This window comes from Micropterus salmoides, unplaced genomic scaffold (assembly GCF_014851395.1).
Source record: "Micropterus salmoides isolate LMB-PRFRI ecotype aquatic unplaced genomic scaffold, ASM1485139v1 Ms_hic_scaffold_18, whole genome shotgun sequence".
Lineage (NCBI taxonomy): Eukaryota > Metazoa > Chordata > Actinopteri > Centrarchiformes > Centrarchidae > Micropterus > Micropterus salmoides.
The window spans coordinates 22,424,147-22,439,243 of NW_024040928.1; the positions used below are offsets into that span (position 1 = coordinate 22,424,147).

Here is a 15,097-nt window from a genome sequence, read left to right on the forward strand (position 1 = left end):
AGCGACCATGCTGTGGAAACTAGTTGAGAATGTCAAGTATGAAGATATTTATGAGGTAACGTTGCCTTCCATCTGTTTGTGTCGTGAGAAAATAGACTTATTAGACATGCTTTTAGGGAATAATGAAGTGTTGGACGTTGTTAAGATAAGCGGGGAGTTTTACAGGAGGCTTCAGGGCCTGTTACTTTGTGATGTGGTGACTGAATATGAATTGGAGGACATTTCAAGAAGGGACACTTTGAGACAAATGTATGTCTGAACCAAAGTGTTTAATGTTATGTTTGTGCCTGTGGTGCAGAGTCCATTCACTTTTTGGACTATATGGGGTAAAACAGAAAAACATGGATAAAGATAATTTGTATTTCAAATTCTTGGATTTGTTTTTTTAAATATGGGCTATATTTTTAATTTGGCAGTGCATATTCTTCTTTAAAAAGTAATAATTACATAGAACTTTTTGAATAATTTTTGCTCTGAAAATATCTCTAAAAATCTATTTAGAAATAGACCAGTAGTGCTGCAAAAATATATTTAAAAAAATAATCGTTTTAGATTTTAAATGACAGCAGGAGCAAAATAACTGCAGATGAGGGCAATGATGTCAGAAGTAGCATATGTAAATCATTTGGCTCTGATCCCAGAACAATATTTTTTTCTTTAAAAAAACGAGCGAGGGGAAGGGAAGGAGTACCGCAGCGCGTGATTGGCAAAATGCTGCTCCGGCTCGCGCTGAATGGGCTCGAGCACAAAGCAGTTGAAGAAAGGGCAGCTCGCGAGGCCCCTCGGCTCAGCCCGGTGGGAAACCCTTGTCTCGTGCCGCACATGGCTTTTCTCCCACGGCGCGAGGGAGGGGAGGCTATAATGTTGTTAAACAAGTCATCCAAGAGGGCACAGAGGGACCGGTATAGTCCACAATATAAAGTTTAATCGCTTCTTTTGACTCGTGACACCATTCACATAAGCCCCGCGTGCGCCCTGTAGTCTCGGCCGTGTTTTCAGTCTGTTAATAAAAAGCAGCTGCAACACAACATGAGCCACCTTTTATTATTCAGGAGTGTTATGATAGCAGAATGAAGTTTAGGTAAGATGTCTCTGGAATAACTGGAGAAAAATCTTAAGATGTTCACCAGGTATTGTCTGTGCGTAACAGAAACTATGTTTTACTTTAGTGGAAGCCCATTTTACATCGTCTTCCATTGACACGGAGCTGGGGGTATCTGGCAGGGAAATAACACTTGACCCTGGTGCTATTATGGTGGATCCAAGCAATCCCTGTTTATACTGTTATCCACAAACCTGGCTTATATGGGTTTTTATAACGTCAAAGTCTGTTTATTCAGAAATGGTTTATGCAAAGTGTCTCCAAAGGTAAGAAAGTGTGCTTTCCCACATGAGAATAGGCATCCATCCTCAGATTCTACTTAAAAAAAGGCCTCAAAGTGCGTATTTTTGCGATGGGGAATTCCTCACTGGTCTGGTCACCGTGATCGCTTTCTCCTGCAAGAGAGAGTCCATTTTTATCTCCTGCTGTTCGCGCGTCGTTTCGGCTCTCCACGGAATTTAAACGTCACTCACGGTTGCGCGAGCGGCTTCACGCTCCGTGTGTCGCCAGTCCCCTGCCTCGCGCACATTAATATTCCTGTAAGTCTCAGTCATGAATAACAATTACACCTTATACCGGGGGTAGAGGCGGGCGCTCGGTGCTCACACTCAGAGCGGCGGCAGCTCCGGGCGGAGGAAGGTTCTGCATGGAGCTGTAGACCAGGCCGTGCCTGCAGATACAAACGAGTTGTTTTTACCTATCGGTTATCGCGGACCAACATTAGCCTGCTGTTTTACCGTGAACCTGCTCGTGACACCAACAGAGGGTTTACAGATGTTAATACATTCCTACTCCACTGCGGTGAGTTGATATTTGTATTTCAGAATTCATTTGAGAAAATAGTTCAACCGTAGATACTGCTAAGAGGGGTCCGTTGTTAGACATTTTAAATTAGACTAATATTTTTTCCTCCAGGCTCTTATGTGCTTTATTCCCAGCAGATTCGATGGCAGATAGGCTACTTTGGCTGCATCTCCAGGGGCAATACACTAATAAATGCACCCTGATCCTAGGCCTCCATATGGTTTCATTTCGTTAAAATGTGGTGCCAATTCTGCAAGGAGTTGATTTTTTCTGTTCTTCTCTGCACCCTCTTCAAGGACCGGCATGACGGTGTCTCGAGCCACAGCTCGCGCCTGTCCCAGCTGGGTTCGGTATCGCATGCGGGACCATACTCCAGCGCGCCACCGCTGTCTCATGCACCCTCGTCGGATTTCCAGCCTCCGTACTTTCCGCCGCCGTACCAGCCGCTCGCTCATTACCAGAACCAGGACCCGTACTCCCACGTCAGCGACCCGTACTCTCTGAACTCCCTGCACCAGAGCCAGCAGGGTGCATGGGGGGCGCGGCAGCGGCAGGACGTCGCAGGAGACCGGATGGACAGCTCCTCTCTGCTGGCGCAGCCTAGGGCCTCGCTGCCACAACTGTCCGGGCTGGACCCACGGCGGGACTACGGTGGCGTGCGACGGCCCGACGTGCTGCTGCACTCCGCTCACCCGGGACTGGAGCCCGGTATGGGCGACGGACTGCTGCACGGGCTGCATGGTATGGAGGATGTTCAGGTGAGTCAAAGATTTTCAGCTGAGAGTACCGGGGTTAAAGTGCATGTAACATATTTCCAGTTCCAATTATGGTTATTTGTTTTCTTTCTCTTTTTTTTTTGTAGGTTTTTTTTTTTTTTTTGGAAAGGTATTTTAAGGATATTGGGACATTAGCATATCAGACAGAGAAAGGTAGAACTTCAGACTGCATGCTAGTCAGGATAGGAAATATGCCACGGTGGTTTTATTACAATTTACTGTATAGCTTAGCCTATTATCTCAATCCCAGGTACAAAATGTAGGCCTGTGTATTAATAATCATCAATTTAATCATTGACATTTTCAGAAAAGGCAATTTTATGTTTGACCAAAAAACAAACTATTAAGGCTACTCCAGGTATATAAACCATGACAAAACTATTGGTCAGCCTTTGTTCTACTTTGAAATACAAAATTAAAATGGCAGTAATGAAATAAAATTAAAATGAATAAATAAATCAAGAGGAAGAAACGGATTGGTAGTTGTTGACAGTTGCCCTCTTCATTGTTGTTTCCGCGTGTTTCCAGTGCCGTTAGAGTTAAGGTCAGTGAACTCAGAGCAGCTCCCTCAGGGCTGGACCCTCACAGCAGCTGTAGCCTAAACGCAAATGGCCCCCAGCTAAACAAACTGTCTTCATAGACCTGAGACATCTTTTGATGTCTTTGATGAGAAGATGCTGATATGTGGAATAACTGGACTTCACAAATTGCTGCATGGAGCTCAAATGTTGCTCATGTGAATTCAAATGCAGCTGCCTGTATTATCATTAATACAAATTTTAAGCAGGGAAGTCTGAAGACGAAATATTTTATTAACATAGAAGTAGAAAAATTGCCCTGCTTGTGTAATTATTATTATTATTCCATGTCAATTGAAATCATATAATTTGAAAGCTGTTTTTTGTGAGCATTGTTGCTGCTAAGGTGCAAAATATACAAAGCAAGCTACCAAAAAAGTGAAATAGACTTAATAGACAGCTGTGTAGGATTTCATCTTCCCCTCGTTTCCCCTCAGGGCACAACCATCACGAATTGTTTGCCATTTAACCTCCACATAGATTCTCATTTCTAGCTTTCCGTATTTGTGTGATGCATTATTAACCCCATTTAAATCTGTTTTAACAAATTCTTTGTTATTTTCTTTTTTTTTTTTTTATACGTGTGTGCAGCAATGATGCCAGCATCGGGTCTATTCAACGAGGGATTTATCTCGCAGGATGATGAATGAGATTGATGAATGGGGCTTAAAATATAAAAGGCCACGTCATAATGAGTAAAAGAGGAAATGGATTATAAACCAGATTTGTTTGCTCTGTGGATACAAACAACTTAAAGACGCCTGTTTTTCCAGCTTTTCCAGACCTCAGATGAATCCCGCAGGATTTTTTGTGTTAATTGAAATCCAGTGAAAAACTAAAAAATAAGTTTCACGTGCTTGTTAAGTGGGTTATTATGAAGCAGTCTATAATGATTTGTATTTATCTTGGTTCTAACAGACCATTGAAGACACCAACGGAACGAACATACTGGATCAATCAGTAATTAAGAAAGGTAGACACACACACACACACACACACACATACATACATACCTGTCTGTGTGCTCTACCTAATGTTGTCTGCCAATGTAACAATATGATAGAAATGAGAGAAAGAATGAATAAAAATCACATATAGGCCTATAGCAAACATTTTAAGAATAAATTATTTTGAAACTAATATATATGAAGTTTAAATTAAATAGGGAAATAGAGTTGCCTCCTTAGCTTGCTCCCTGGATCGTTAAATTATTTATTCTCTTAGTGATGATGATTTATGGTATGTAGAACTACAGTCTCGTTCATAAAAAAAGAAAAATCTGAGCCTAAACTGGATCAGCGGCTGCATATCTTCATATTTTAGGCAGTTAAAGGTCGAACCCTGGGCCATGCTGGCAGATCTCCTTGTGTTTTGGGGGTGTCCAGGATGAGGAGTTCGGAGCCGGGTTAACGATCCCGGTATATTGACTGGCAGGCAGTGTGTCGCTGACAGGCTGCCGCTCTGATGATGTGCGGTGATTTAGTTACGGGATGTTGAGTGACTGAGCTCCCCGCGGGGCATTTAAGCCGCTGATGTAATAAATGGCACCGCTCACGGAGATCTCGTGAGCTCGTTTAGAGCTAATCTGCGGTATTATCCCCCGTGGAGCCATCAAAACCCCCTCACACTGGCCCCTACGCATGCATGCACGAGGCTTGCTGGCTGCTTCTTTTTACGCCATTAGCGCGTGCATTAACACTGATGAAGGAGCATCCAATGATGCTGGTGGGAGTTAAACCGGCCGTGGAGAAAAGAATGGGGGTGGTTAATGCGATTTGAGAGCGCGAGCCAATCAACAATCGATAATATTGTAATGAGAATGTCGCGCGACATTAAATAACAGTAAATGCCCGGCACGTGGGCGCTTCATTAGGCCAGGGCCGCCCTCTGAGCGCGCGTGGCCTCATATACTGAACACACTTTGACAGAAAGAAGAGATTTTGATTTAAAACTCGTGTGAGTTCCTTGCAGCATACTTGAACACCTTATGTAAGAGAACCACTCACGCCGCCTCTAACCTTCCTCTTTCAGTTCCCATGCCACACAAGAACATGGGCTCTCTGATGCTCGGCAAGGACGGGCTGATCGGTGGAGTGACCGTAAACATAAACGAGGTGTTCTGCTCGGTACCGGGCCGCCTGTCGCTGCTCAGCTCCACCTCCAAGTACAAAGTGACCGTAGGGGAGGTGCAGAGGAGATTGTCCCCGCCCGAGTGCCTCAACGCCTCCTTGTTGGGGGGCGTGTTGAGAAGGTACGACTGCAGCCTCAGAGCATGTTGACGCAGACGCTGGTGTTACGGAGGAATAACTGTGGATGTATGAAAGCTTTTGGCTCGTTAAATATGCAGGGACATCTAGCTATTAATTAAACCCTGAGCTGCATGAAAATTACTCTGTTTCTGTTCCATTTACCACCCAGATTCTACTTAACATTAACAAAATCTCTGGAGACAAACTGGAGAATAGGCTACTGTTTAATAAAGTTTCCAAACTCTGAAGCGAATGGTCACTTATTAATATCATGCTCTGAGAGAGGAGTTTTTAATATTATAAAAATATTTCTGAATATATGTGCCCTGGGTAGACTTCTTTAAGATTCAATTGTAAATGCATTAGTACCCCTTTGTTTTCTGCAGAGCAAAGTCCAAAAACGGTGGCAAATGTCTGAGAGAAAAGCTGGAGAAGATTGGACTCAATTTACCTGCTGGAAGACGCAAAGCTGCCAATGTCACATTACTAACATCTCTAGTAGAAGGTGATTTATTTACTGTTTGTAACTCCATAAACACTCATGCTACATTGCAGAATTATACTCTTTACCCTTGACAAAGCATCAATGTGTAGCCTAAATTGTGGCAACAGACTTTAGAAACCAAACATTTTGTGTCCAAACTGTTGCAATCAAATAGGCACCAGTTTCAACATTACCAAAAATGACACATGGCCGAAATTGTAGGACTGCAAAGGTCATGACCTTACAGGCTTAACATATGACAAACCACCCTGGATTCATAAAATGACTGCAAGAATGTAATGTCAGGAAAATAAATATTGACTGAGTGGAGATTACTAAAGTAGATTAAAAAATGATTTAATTGATTAAAGGCTGTAGTGTGGGCCTACCCCTTTGTACACCTACATTTTGACTTCTTAGAAATTAGTCATCTGCTTATTTCAATTAAGGCATCATTGTCCTGCAAATAGATAATATATAGTCTTATTTTTTTTTACATGTTTAAACATTTCAAACCATTTGCTAATCTACTCAGAAATTAGCTTCTTAAAACAAGTAACTTTGAGATGTTTTAAAGATTTTTTTTTTACTGCCTGTTTGGCAGTTCCTTACACTACATTTATACATCTAAATGTGAATGCTGTGGTCGCTCTTGCCTGCTAATAGCATATTAGAATAGCTCAGTTTTAATAATAATGAAAACCAGGTAACAGAAAGTCACCAGTGAGAATTTTACCACTTTCTACTGTTTTTGCTTCAGCTGAGAAGCCGACATTTAGTTCCTAAAAGGATAGCGTCTGCTTTTTAAACAAAAATCTGTATATCAGACAACCAAGAAATGTGTGATCACAGCACATTACCTGATGATTAATAAAAACAGGAAAAAAAACACGAGTGAGTGTACACAGAACTGAACTCCAAATAAACCTGTCACTGGGTCAAATATTTACATTCTCTGTAGCTTATTGTTTATGCATGTTTCGTACCGCACCTATACCTCTACCTTCCCTCCCCTTCCCCCCAGGTGAAGCAGTCCACTTGGCCCGGGATTTCGGTTACATCTGCGAGACGGAGTTTCCCACCAAAGCCGTGAGCGAGTACCTCAACCGGCAGCACGCGGACCCCAACGAGCTTCACACGCGGAAAAACATGCTGCTGGCGACAAAGTGAGTTTGATGGACCGTTTGATTAGATTCTGTTCCCTCATAGTCTTTATAGGGTGTTTTCTGTCGTAAAATATACTATAATATAAAACATGTCTCAGTGTGGCATATAGGGAGATATTGGTGGTAATGAGATTAAGCTATACCCGATGACTAGCTGCTGTTGAATCATTTAAATTAGAGAGTTAGGTATTTAGACACATTCAGCCTGAGCAAAGCATCATGAAAAATAAGGAGTACAAAGGTCAGGGCCAGGATGCACATATAATACCTTCTGTCTGTCAATGCAGAGGCATGTCTAAGCAAAGTGCTTGGAAAAGAAAAACAAACTGAGAAGGAGAAAGGGATTTTTTTTTTCCAGTAAATATCACAATTTACAACAGCATCACAAATAAAGCTGAGTCAATATCAAGATATTTCCTGTTCACACTGCCCTAATACAGTAGATGCTCTATTATTTAAAATCTCCCAAAGATCCTGTGATACATTTATGGCTCAGAATCTATGACAAGGTTTAAATGGGGGCCATTTGGAAAGGTTTGTGTTGATGATTTGAGTTACATAATTGTAACACATACAGGGTGAAAAATATGCAAGTAGGTACATTTCTGGTGAATGAAATTGTGAAATTAAACTCATTTTCCTGGGGCCTCAACGGCCCCTCTTTAAGACCCCCTGAGGGAAAACCTCTCCTATCCTCTGTGCTTTACTCTATATCACACAGTCCATTTTACCATAGTGAACACTGACATTTTAAAAAGGAGAGTGAGATGAAATGCATCAAACTCAAAATAGATCTAACCTGTAATGAAATGGCAAATTGCTGATTGAAAAATTGTCTCACTGAACAATTAGGGCAGTTAAATTTAATTCAACTATTTAATAAATGAGCAGAAATCTGCATCAACATCAAGAATCTTATGACTAAACAGAAGTATCAAGGCAATCACTTTCACCTTTTGATTGTAATATAAATACATTTCTTTTAAATATCAGGACAAGATGGGAGGTGCATGCTATACTATTATATCGCTTTGTATGCAGCTGCACAACTTAGCATCCTTATGAGCGGTTCATTTCACAGAGTAACCTTTAGCTCAAGTATGGATGAGCCTTATATGACGCTGGACAGTTAAATGTGGCTTATACAGCTCACAGACATTATAAAAGATGAGCTCTGAGGTTGCTAGTGTATGTTTGACCTCTGCTTCTGGTCTTAGAAGCAATCTATTTTACTGGTGCTCCTCGTAAAGTTACTTATATTAATCCATTTTTATGGCTGTTAAACTGTTGAATTGAATCCAGGATCTTCTGATTACCTTTTGCAACTGAGCAACATAGATTTCTTTAAAGAAATTAGGGTGGCAGAGGTGATGTGGATTTATAAATGTGGATCAAATCACAGAATTACTGGTGATTTTTGCTTATTTTTACAATAAACAGAAAAGCTTTCCGCCAAATAAGTAAGTTCATTTATTCCCCTGAATGTGTGTTTTGTAGATTAAAAAGGTTATAGCAGAGGTGCAAACCATCTAACAAAGATCCCTTCAGGAAGCTTGTATTTTTAGCTTGCATAAATAGTGCTGTCTGCTGGCCTGCACCGCATAAACCATCTGCCTGTGTATGTGTGTGTGTGTGTGTGCATCCCAATGTACTCAGTATGTATGGTGTGTTCGGTAGTGGATGTTTGATGCTCAGATTCAAACCTGTTCCAATACTGTGTCGGTACTGCCTGTTAGAAATTCATTATTTAGCAGTGAAGTGTTTCAAGTCGTCACAAAACAACAGCGAGAGCCTTGAGAGTAGCCCGGGGTGGCGGCTTCTCCTCTCTACTCCCCTAACCCCAGCTGGGCTCGGCCTGCACAGCCTGTCACTCATTTGCTGGAGCTCTGCCCCTAGGCCGCTTACATGGGGTGTGTGTGTGTGTGTGTGTGTGTGTGTGTATGGGGTTGCGCAAGTACGAATCAGAGAGGGAGAAAGAGAGGGGTCTCTTGAATATAAAATATGGGGCTGAAATCAGAGGATGATTTGCTGAATTTTAACAGGAGAACAAGATGAGGATGAGATTTTTTTTTATTGGTGCATTTTTCGCATTAAATCTATGGTGAAGAATGCAGATCATTTGATGACCTCGTCTCAAATTACACATGTTAACAGTTAAAGATTTTCTCTGAACGTGGAGGCCTCAAACCATACAACTTTCTTGCTCTGGCATTAGTTTCACTTCATTTTCCCAGACATCAAGGGCTTGTGTTTTGGTACAATGTTGAAATATGTGCTATTGGTGATAGCCTTGTATTTCTGGGTCCATGGGCATTGTTAAAGTATTGTGGTAGAGTGGTTCTCTCATTCTTGAAGATCATTTGTCAAACATAAATGGTATGGCATCATATTGAGGAGGCGTTTAAGGTTGAGGGGGTGTACAACGGAGACTGCTTGTCAAACAGAAAAATGTTTTCTTATCAAGAGCATAAACAACATTTTGTTAGTGTCAGGCCTGAAGAATCAAAGAAAGGGCTTTGTTTTAGATTTTTAAGTAACAGTCACTAAAAAAAAACAACTAGATATGAACTGTTCTTCACAGACAGTAGGCTCAGTTCAATCAGAAGACTTTTCTTTATGGAATTAAATAGTCAGTACTTTAAATTGGAAAACTCTTACTCTCTTGGTGCAGCCAGTTTGTCCAGGTAAAGGTATTCTGTAGCAGCTGATTGCATCAAGTTGATGCTTTTCTTTGGTTGTTTTTCTGAAATGATTCTGGGAAACACAAGAAATCATAAAATGAAACAGAGGTAAACAGAGGAAGGCTGAAAGAAAATGTGCTGCACTCTATTGCAAAATAAGCCCTGGGAAACACTGAACATAAAGGTGTTGAAAAGGAAAAGTAAGAACATTTTCCTTAGGGATAGATTATGTCATACAGTTAATACAAGGAAGTTAATTTTTTTTTTTTGCATCAAAACAATTTTTATGCATCTGCAAATTCTCCTCTTCTGTTATGGCTTTTATAACATGTCAAGCAGTGCAGATTCAATGAGTGCAGGACAAAAAGGTAAAACATCCCTTTTAAACATCCTTAATTTAGCACACAACATCTAGAGATCCATAGTGGTTAGTTTTAGGAATGGTCCCAGCAGAGGGTAGGCAGGAGATTTTAGAGAATTTTACCCCAGTTTCACATCTTTAATCTTGTCAGGATTAGCACAGCGCTGATGCACCAAGCTTTTGCTTTAGTCTCTGAATAGGTGGCTAGGGTCAAGCTGTCTTCAGGAGCTGCTGAAACGTCTGCCAGAATTTCATCAGTCTGGGTTTCAGTGATGGTCCTAATTCTGTTTTATGCTCATTCCCACCTTAACAAGAATACCGTTCTGGGTGAATCCCTGCTTTCGCTGTTCAATCCGCTAAACTACTGCAACCGTAATTTTACATGTGCACTTTATTCAGAAAGCAGTGCACCAGGGAGATAACACTACATCATTTCTTATCCTAAAGGTAAAGGTACTTTATTTGTCACATTCTCTGCATTTAACCCATCCCTGAAGGAAGCAGCACCCGGGGACCAACTCCAGATTGAATGCAGTGTCTGGTCAATGGCACTGACTGGAGAACCTAACATGTTGCACTGTAACATTACTGACACGACAATTTTTTTTAATCTGCTCTGTTTAGTTAATTAATTAATCAGTCCACAGGATGTGAAATTCCAAAAATAAGATACACTGCAGCCCAAAGTTACTGTGCTTCTTTTTCCTCAGTGCAGTTAAAGCACCATATAACTGTGAGCTTGCAACATACCTTTCCCTGCTCTGTAAGATTTTTTCATTAATAAGTTGTATTCAGTTTCATGTAGCATTACAGAAACATCTGCAACTAATGCTGAAAGAAAAAACTGACTGTCATCCCTTGACACTGTTTCACCACAGAGGCATCTCAGTAAGATGTTGGTAGTGGTTTTCAGCTCATCAGCTATCCACTGTTTTCATTCTATACACTGTTTAGCAGTCAGAGTCAGTATTGATAGATATTTTAGTATTAATTTGATATTGGCCACTCATTCTGCAACTTGATCACTTACATATTGACTGCAGACAACTTAATGAAATGTTTTGATCATATTACACAGTATGTAAGTATGCATGATTGCGTTGCATTAGCAGGTACAGCGTTTCATATCCTGTAGTCAAAATTCTGTGACAGCCCTTACACTAATATTAATACACTAAAACTAACATTTAGACGGAAACAACGAATAAGACATTTGTCATGTTTGTAAAACATTCAAATTACAGATACTGAGACGATACGTCCACTATCAGCAGTCTTATTACTATTTTGGGAAAAGTTGAGAGTTCCCTCCTGACATCTTGTTGTGTCTTTTCCCCTGCAGACAGCTGTGTAAGGAGTTCACAGACCTGCTGGCCCAGGACAGGACTCCCCTGGGCAACTCCAGACCCAGCCCCATCCTGGAGCCCGGCATCCAGAGCTGCCTCTCCCACTTCTCCTTCATCACACACGGCTTCGGCTCGCCCGCCATCTGCGCCGCGCTCACCACCCTCCAGAACTACCTCACCGAGGCTCTCAAAGGACTCGACAAGATGTTTCTCAACAATCCTTCCAACAACCGGCACGGGGACGGCGGCAACAAGGCCGGGGACAAAGAGGAGAAGCAGCGGAAATGAAGCTGGGGAAGGAGGGGAGCAATGACAGGAGAGCCCAACGGGAGGCAGACACACAGACGGAGGCGTCACACCGTTACTTCTAGCTTTACACCACTGCCACTGACCTGCCACACACAGGGCTGAGGAAGAGGAGAAGGAAGAAGAGGCTTGGTAGAGAGAAAAAGGCAGAGCAAGACACCTGTGGGCCAGTGTCAGAGAGCACAGAGGGATTTTTCATCTGTGTTATGTTCTTTTCATCCCCCTGAGGACATGGTGGTTACTGTGTTACATCCATTTTGCTCCCCCTGCCTGCATCCTGCGAGACTGAGATGCCATGAGCAGCCAACAAACAACATTGTGTGTGTGTGTGTGTGTGTGTTGGCGTGTGCGCCTGTGTATGTGCTTGTGTTTGTCCTCACACAGAAAAAACATTGTGGTTATGAGAATTGGGTGATGAGCATTCTTTCTGTGAAACAGGATTGTCCGATTACTTCACACAAGTACGAGGGGGGCGGGTGTTAATTTATGTGTGTAAATATTTATTTATATTAATTTAAATGGATGGTTGTGTAAATAGGTGCACCAGCTATTTTGGAGTAAGCCTATTTATCTGTGATTCGACCTTTGTGAGCTGGCGGGGGTGGGGGGCAGGACTCATCCAGTGTTTTTCTGTTCTTATAGAGCTGTTGTCATGGTGCTGATGATGGGTAGACATGCTTCTAATTGTCCAGTGATTTAATTTCTATCACATTGATAATAAACCATGTGTTTTATTATGCAAGGTGTGCAGCCTGCGCATTTTCTCCAGGGAAACCCTGAACCCCAACTCTAAGTGGGACAAGGGTCCCACTTAGAGTTGGGGATCGGAGTCACTTTCAGTTTAATACATTCGAAATGTACATGCACATATTATTCATTAGAAATAGTTTACATTTGGGGGATTTAAAATAAAATTTAACTTTCTGGATAAAAGTGGATTGACCCCAACCAAATAATCCTGTTATTCACTGTGGTATTCAATTTGATGGGTCAAATTCACAGGTCATTCGGATTTAAGTGATATTTGAGTTAATGTTTTAACAACTGCTGTCTGTTCATCACAACATAAATGTCTCACTGGTTCAGGAACCCATGTAAAACACCCCATTAAGATCTAATTAATCGGCCAACAACATCGAAGAAAACCATTAAATTTAATTTTACTTTAAATGAACTGAGACTAATTGTTCATTGCAGAAGACAGTGAATTTCTGATCATTGTGAAGACATGGAACAATAACAAACCAGAATCAAGAATTAGTATTTCAGATATTTATTTTAAAGAGCAACTCAGCTCACACTCACACTGATTATCCAGACAATACATTGACAGAACTAAATCATTGAAATTTTCTGATGTTATAGCTTGTTTACCTTAATGTTGAACAGCCCTTAGGCTATATGTGTCATTGGTGGAAATTAACTACATTTACTCATATAGCCTACTTAAGTACAATTTTGAGTCACTTACATTAAGTACATTACTTCCATTTTATGCAAGTTTGTAATTCTATTCCACTACATTTTGGAAGCCAATATTGCTCTTTTTACTCCACTATAATTATTTAACACTACTTTGCAGATTCTGCCTATTAATAGAGACTAAATCATGATGAAGGCTGTTATCAGCGTTTTAGTTATATACTTAACCACACATGTAGTTTATATGCTAAAAACAATTGCTAAATGGTCCTTGGAGATTAAAGATATACTGGACATGGTTAAATAGCCTATGATATGTATAGTCCAAGATTAAAATAATATAATAATACTTGAATAGCTTTGTAAGGTTTAAAATATAGTAGTCTAGAGTCTATATATTGCAAAGCCTCTGAAATGAACACACACACCATGATGGATACGGTCTTATTCCAGGGAGATAATTGGTTGTATTTTCCGGCCAGTGAGGCCCTCGTTTCAGAGAGGCTTCTCTCTCTCGCGCGCGCGCAGGGGGAATAGTATAGTGCCTCGCGGGCCTGCTTCTGCGGTGGGGATCTACCGCCGGTGTGCTAATGACGATAGAGCGCGAGACACAGAGAAAAGTAGAGAGAGAGACAGAGAAAGAAAGCTAATTGGGACAAGAAATGGAGAGAAAGAAAATAGGGAGCTTGAGAGGAAGAGAGAGAAAGTGTCCCGCGGGCTCAGTGTGACCCGTGGAGTGGAACGCCGCGTGACGCAGGTGCGGAGTTCAGCACCCGCATGTCCGCGAGCGATCACCGCTCAACAAAGACAGGAAGTTGCTGAGCATCAGTGGCTACAGCAACGACAGGTTGGCTGGAACAATAAACAAGACAGCCAAAGAAAACGAAACAGCAAACAGGAAGAGAAACAACACGTTTTAAATAAATTCACTCTAAACATTAAAAGGCACTCAATCAAAAACAGCTGAAGGAAATGTGTAGCCTAGATTTATCTATTTTGGGATAATCAAACTGACTGGAATATGAATTCCTTGAAAACATGAATTGATAAAAATGAGAAAAGTATTGCAGTAGAGTAATATCTATACTGTCCTGTACTGTGCTGTTATAATGCATTCATGTTGTTTAGGAATTAAAAACAAAATGTTTAAACAAAATTGATAAACTCACCAGATAAATTGAACAAACTTTTGCAGCAAGGCTGGGGCACTGATTCACCTTGTAACTATGAAGAGAAAGTATGGGTGTTATTTGTTGAGGAAAAAAAATATTATAAACTATATTTAAATATTAAATGCAAAACGAAAATGCAATTCATTTGTGGCAAAAAAATCTCATCAGAATGTGTGAAGATTTATTTCTCTCCTCAAAATAAGAATTAGTAACATCAGTGGTTGGGTGCAAGACTTCTGAGCATTGCCAGCAGAGTTGGTTTTGTCATCCTCTGTTCTGAGCCTCAGGCCTCCTGAAAATGCTTCAGTCAAGGCTCTAAGGTCATGCAAATATCATAAACGATGGCAATCTTGTTGTGATAGATTAAATAAATGAGATATTTTGATTTTTTAAAGACCAAAAATATTGTAGTGTTTTGGAATTCACAGAAAAATACTTACAGCTGACATTAACTGTAGCACATTCCACTATGAGATTTTATAAACCCAAACAGATGACAATAGTGTGCTAGCCAGCAGTGAAACGTAGCATCACTGTAACTGCTGCATGGCCTCATCTTAAGTAGTGTGGTTTATAAACCTTTCTAAATATTATGTATAATATGACTTTGATCCATTTTTTAAAAACTTAATATTAAAGACACTGCAAAC

The 15,097-nt window shown here is 40.9% G+C and overlaps 1 protein-coding gene across 1 annotated transcript; it reads left to right on the forward strand.

The window, feature by feature from the left end:
* Positions 1-2,142: 2,142 nt before the first annotated feature.
* Positions 2,143-12,988, forward strand: tfap2b (transcription factor AP-2 beta). The gene is made up of 6 exons (XM_038727729.1): positions 2,143-2,664; positions 4,179-4,233; positions 5,292-5,511; positions 5,896-6,014; positions 7,018-7,159; positions 11,544-12,988. The coding sequence occupies exons 1-6, from the start codon at positions 2,143-2,145 to the stop codon at positions 11,833-11,835; spliced, it is 1,350 nt and encodes a 449-aa protein (XP_038583657.1). The 3' UTR covers positions 11,836-12,988.
* Positions 12,989-15,097: the final 2,109 nt, after the last annotated feature.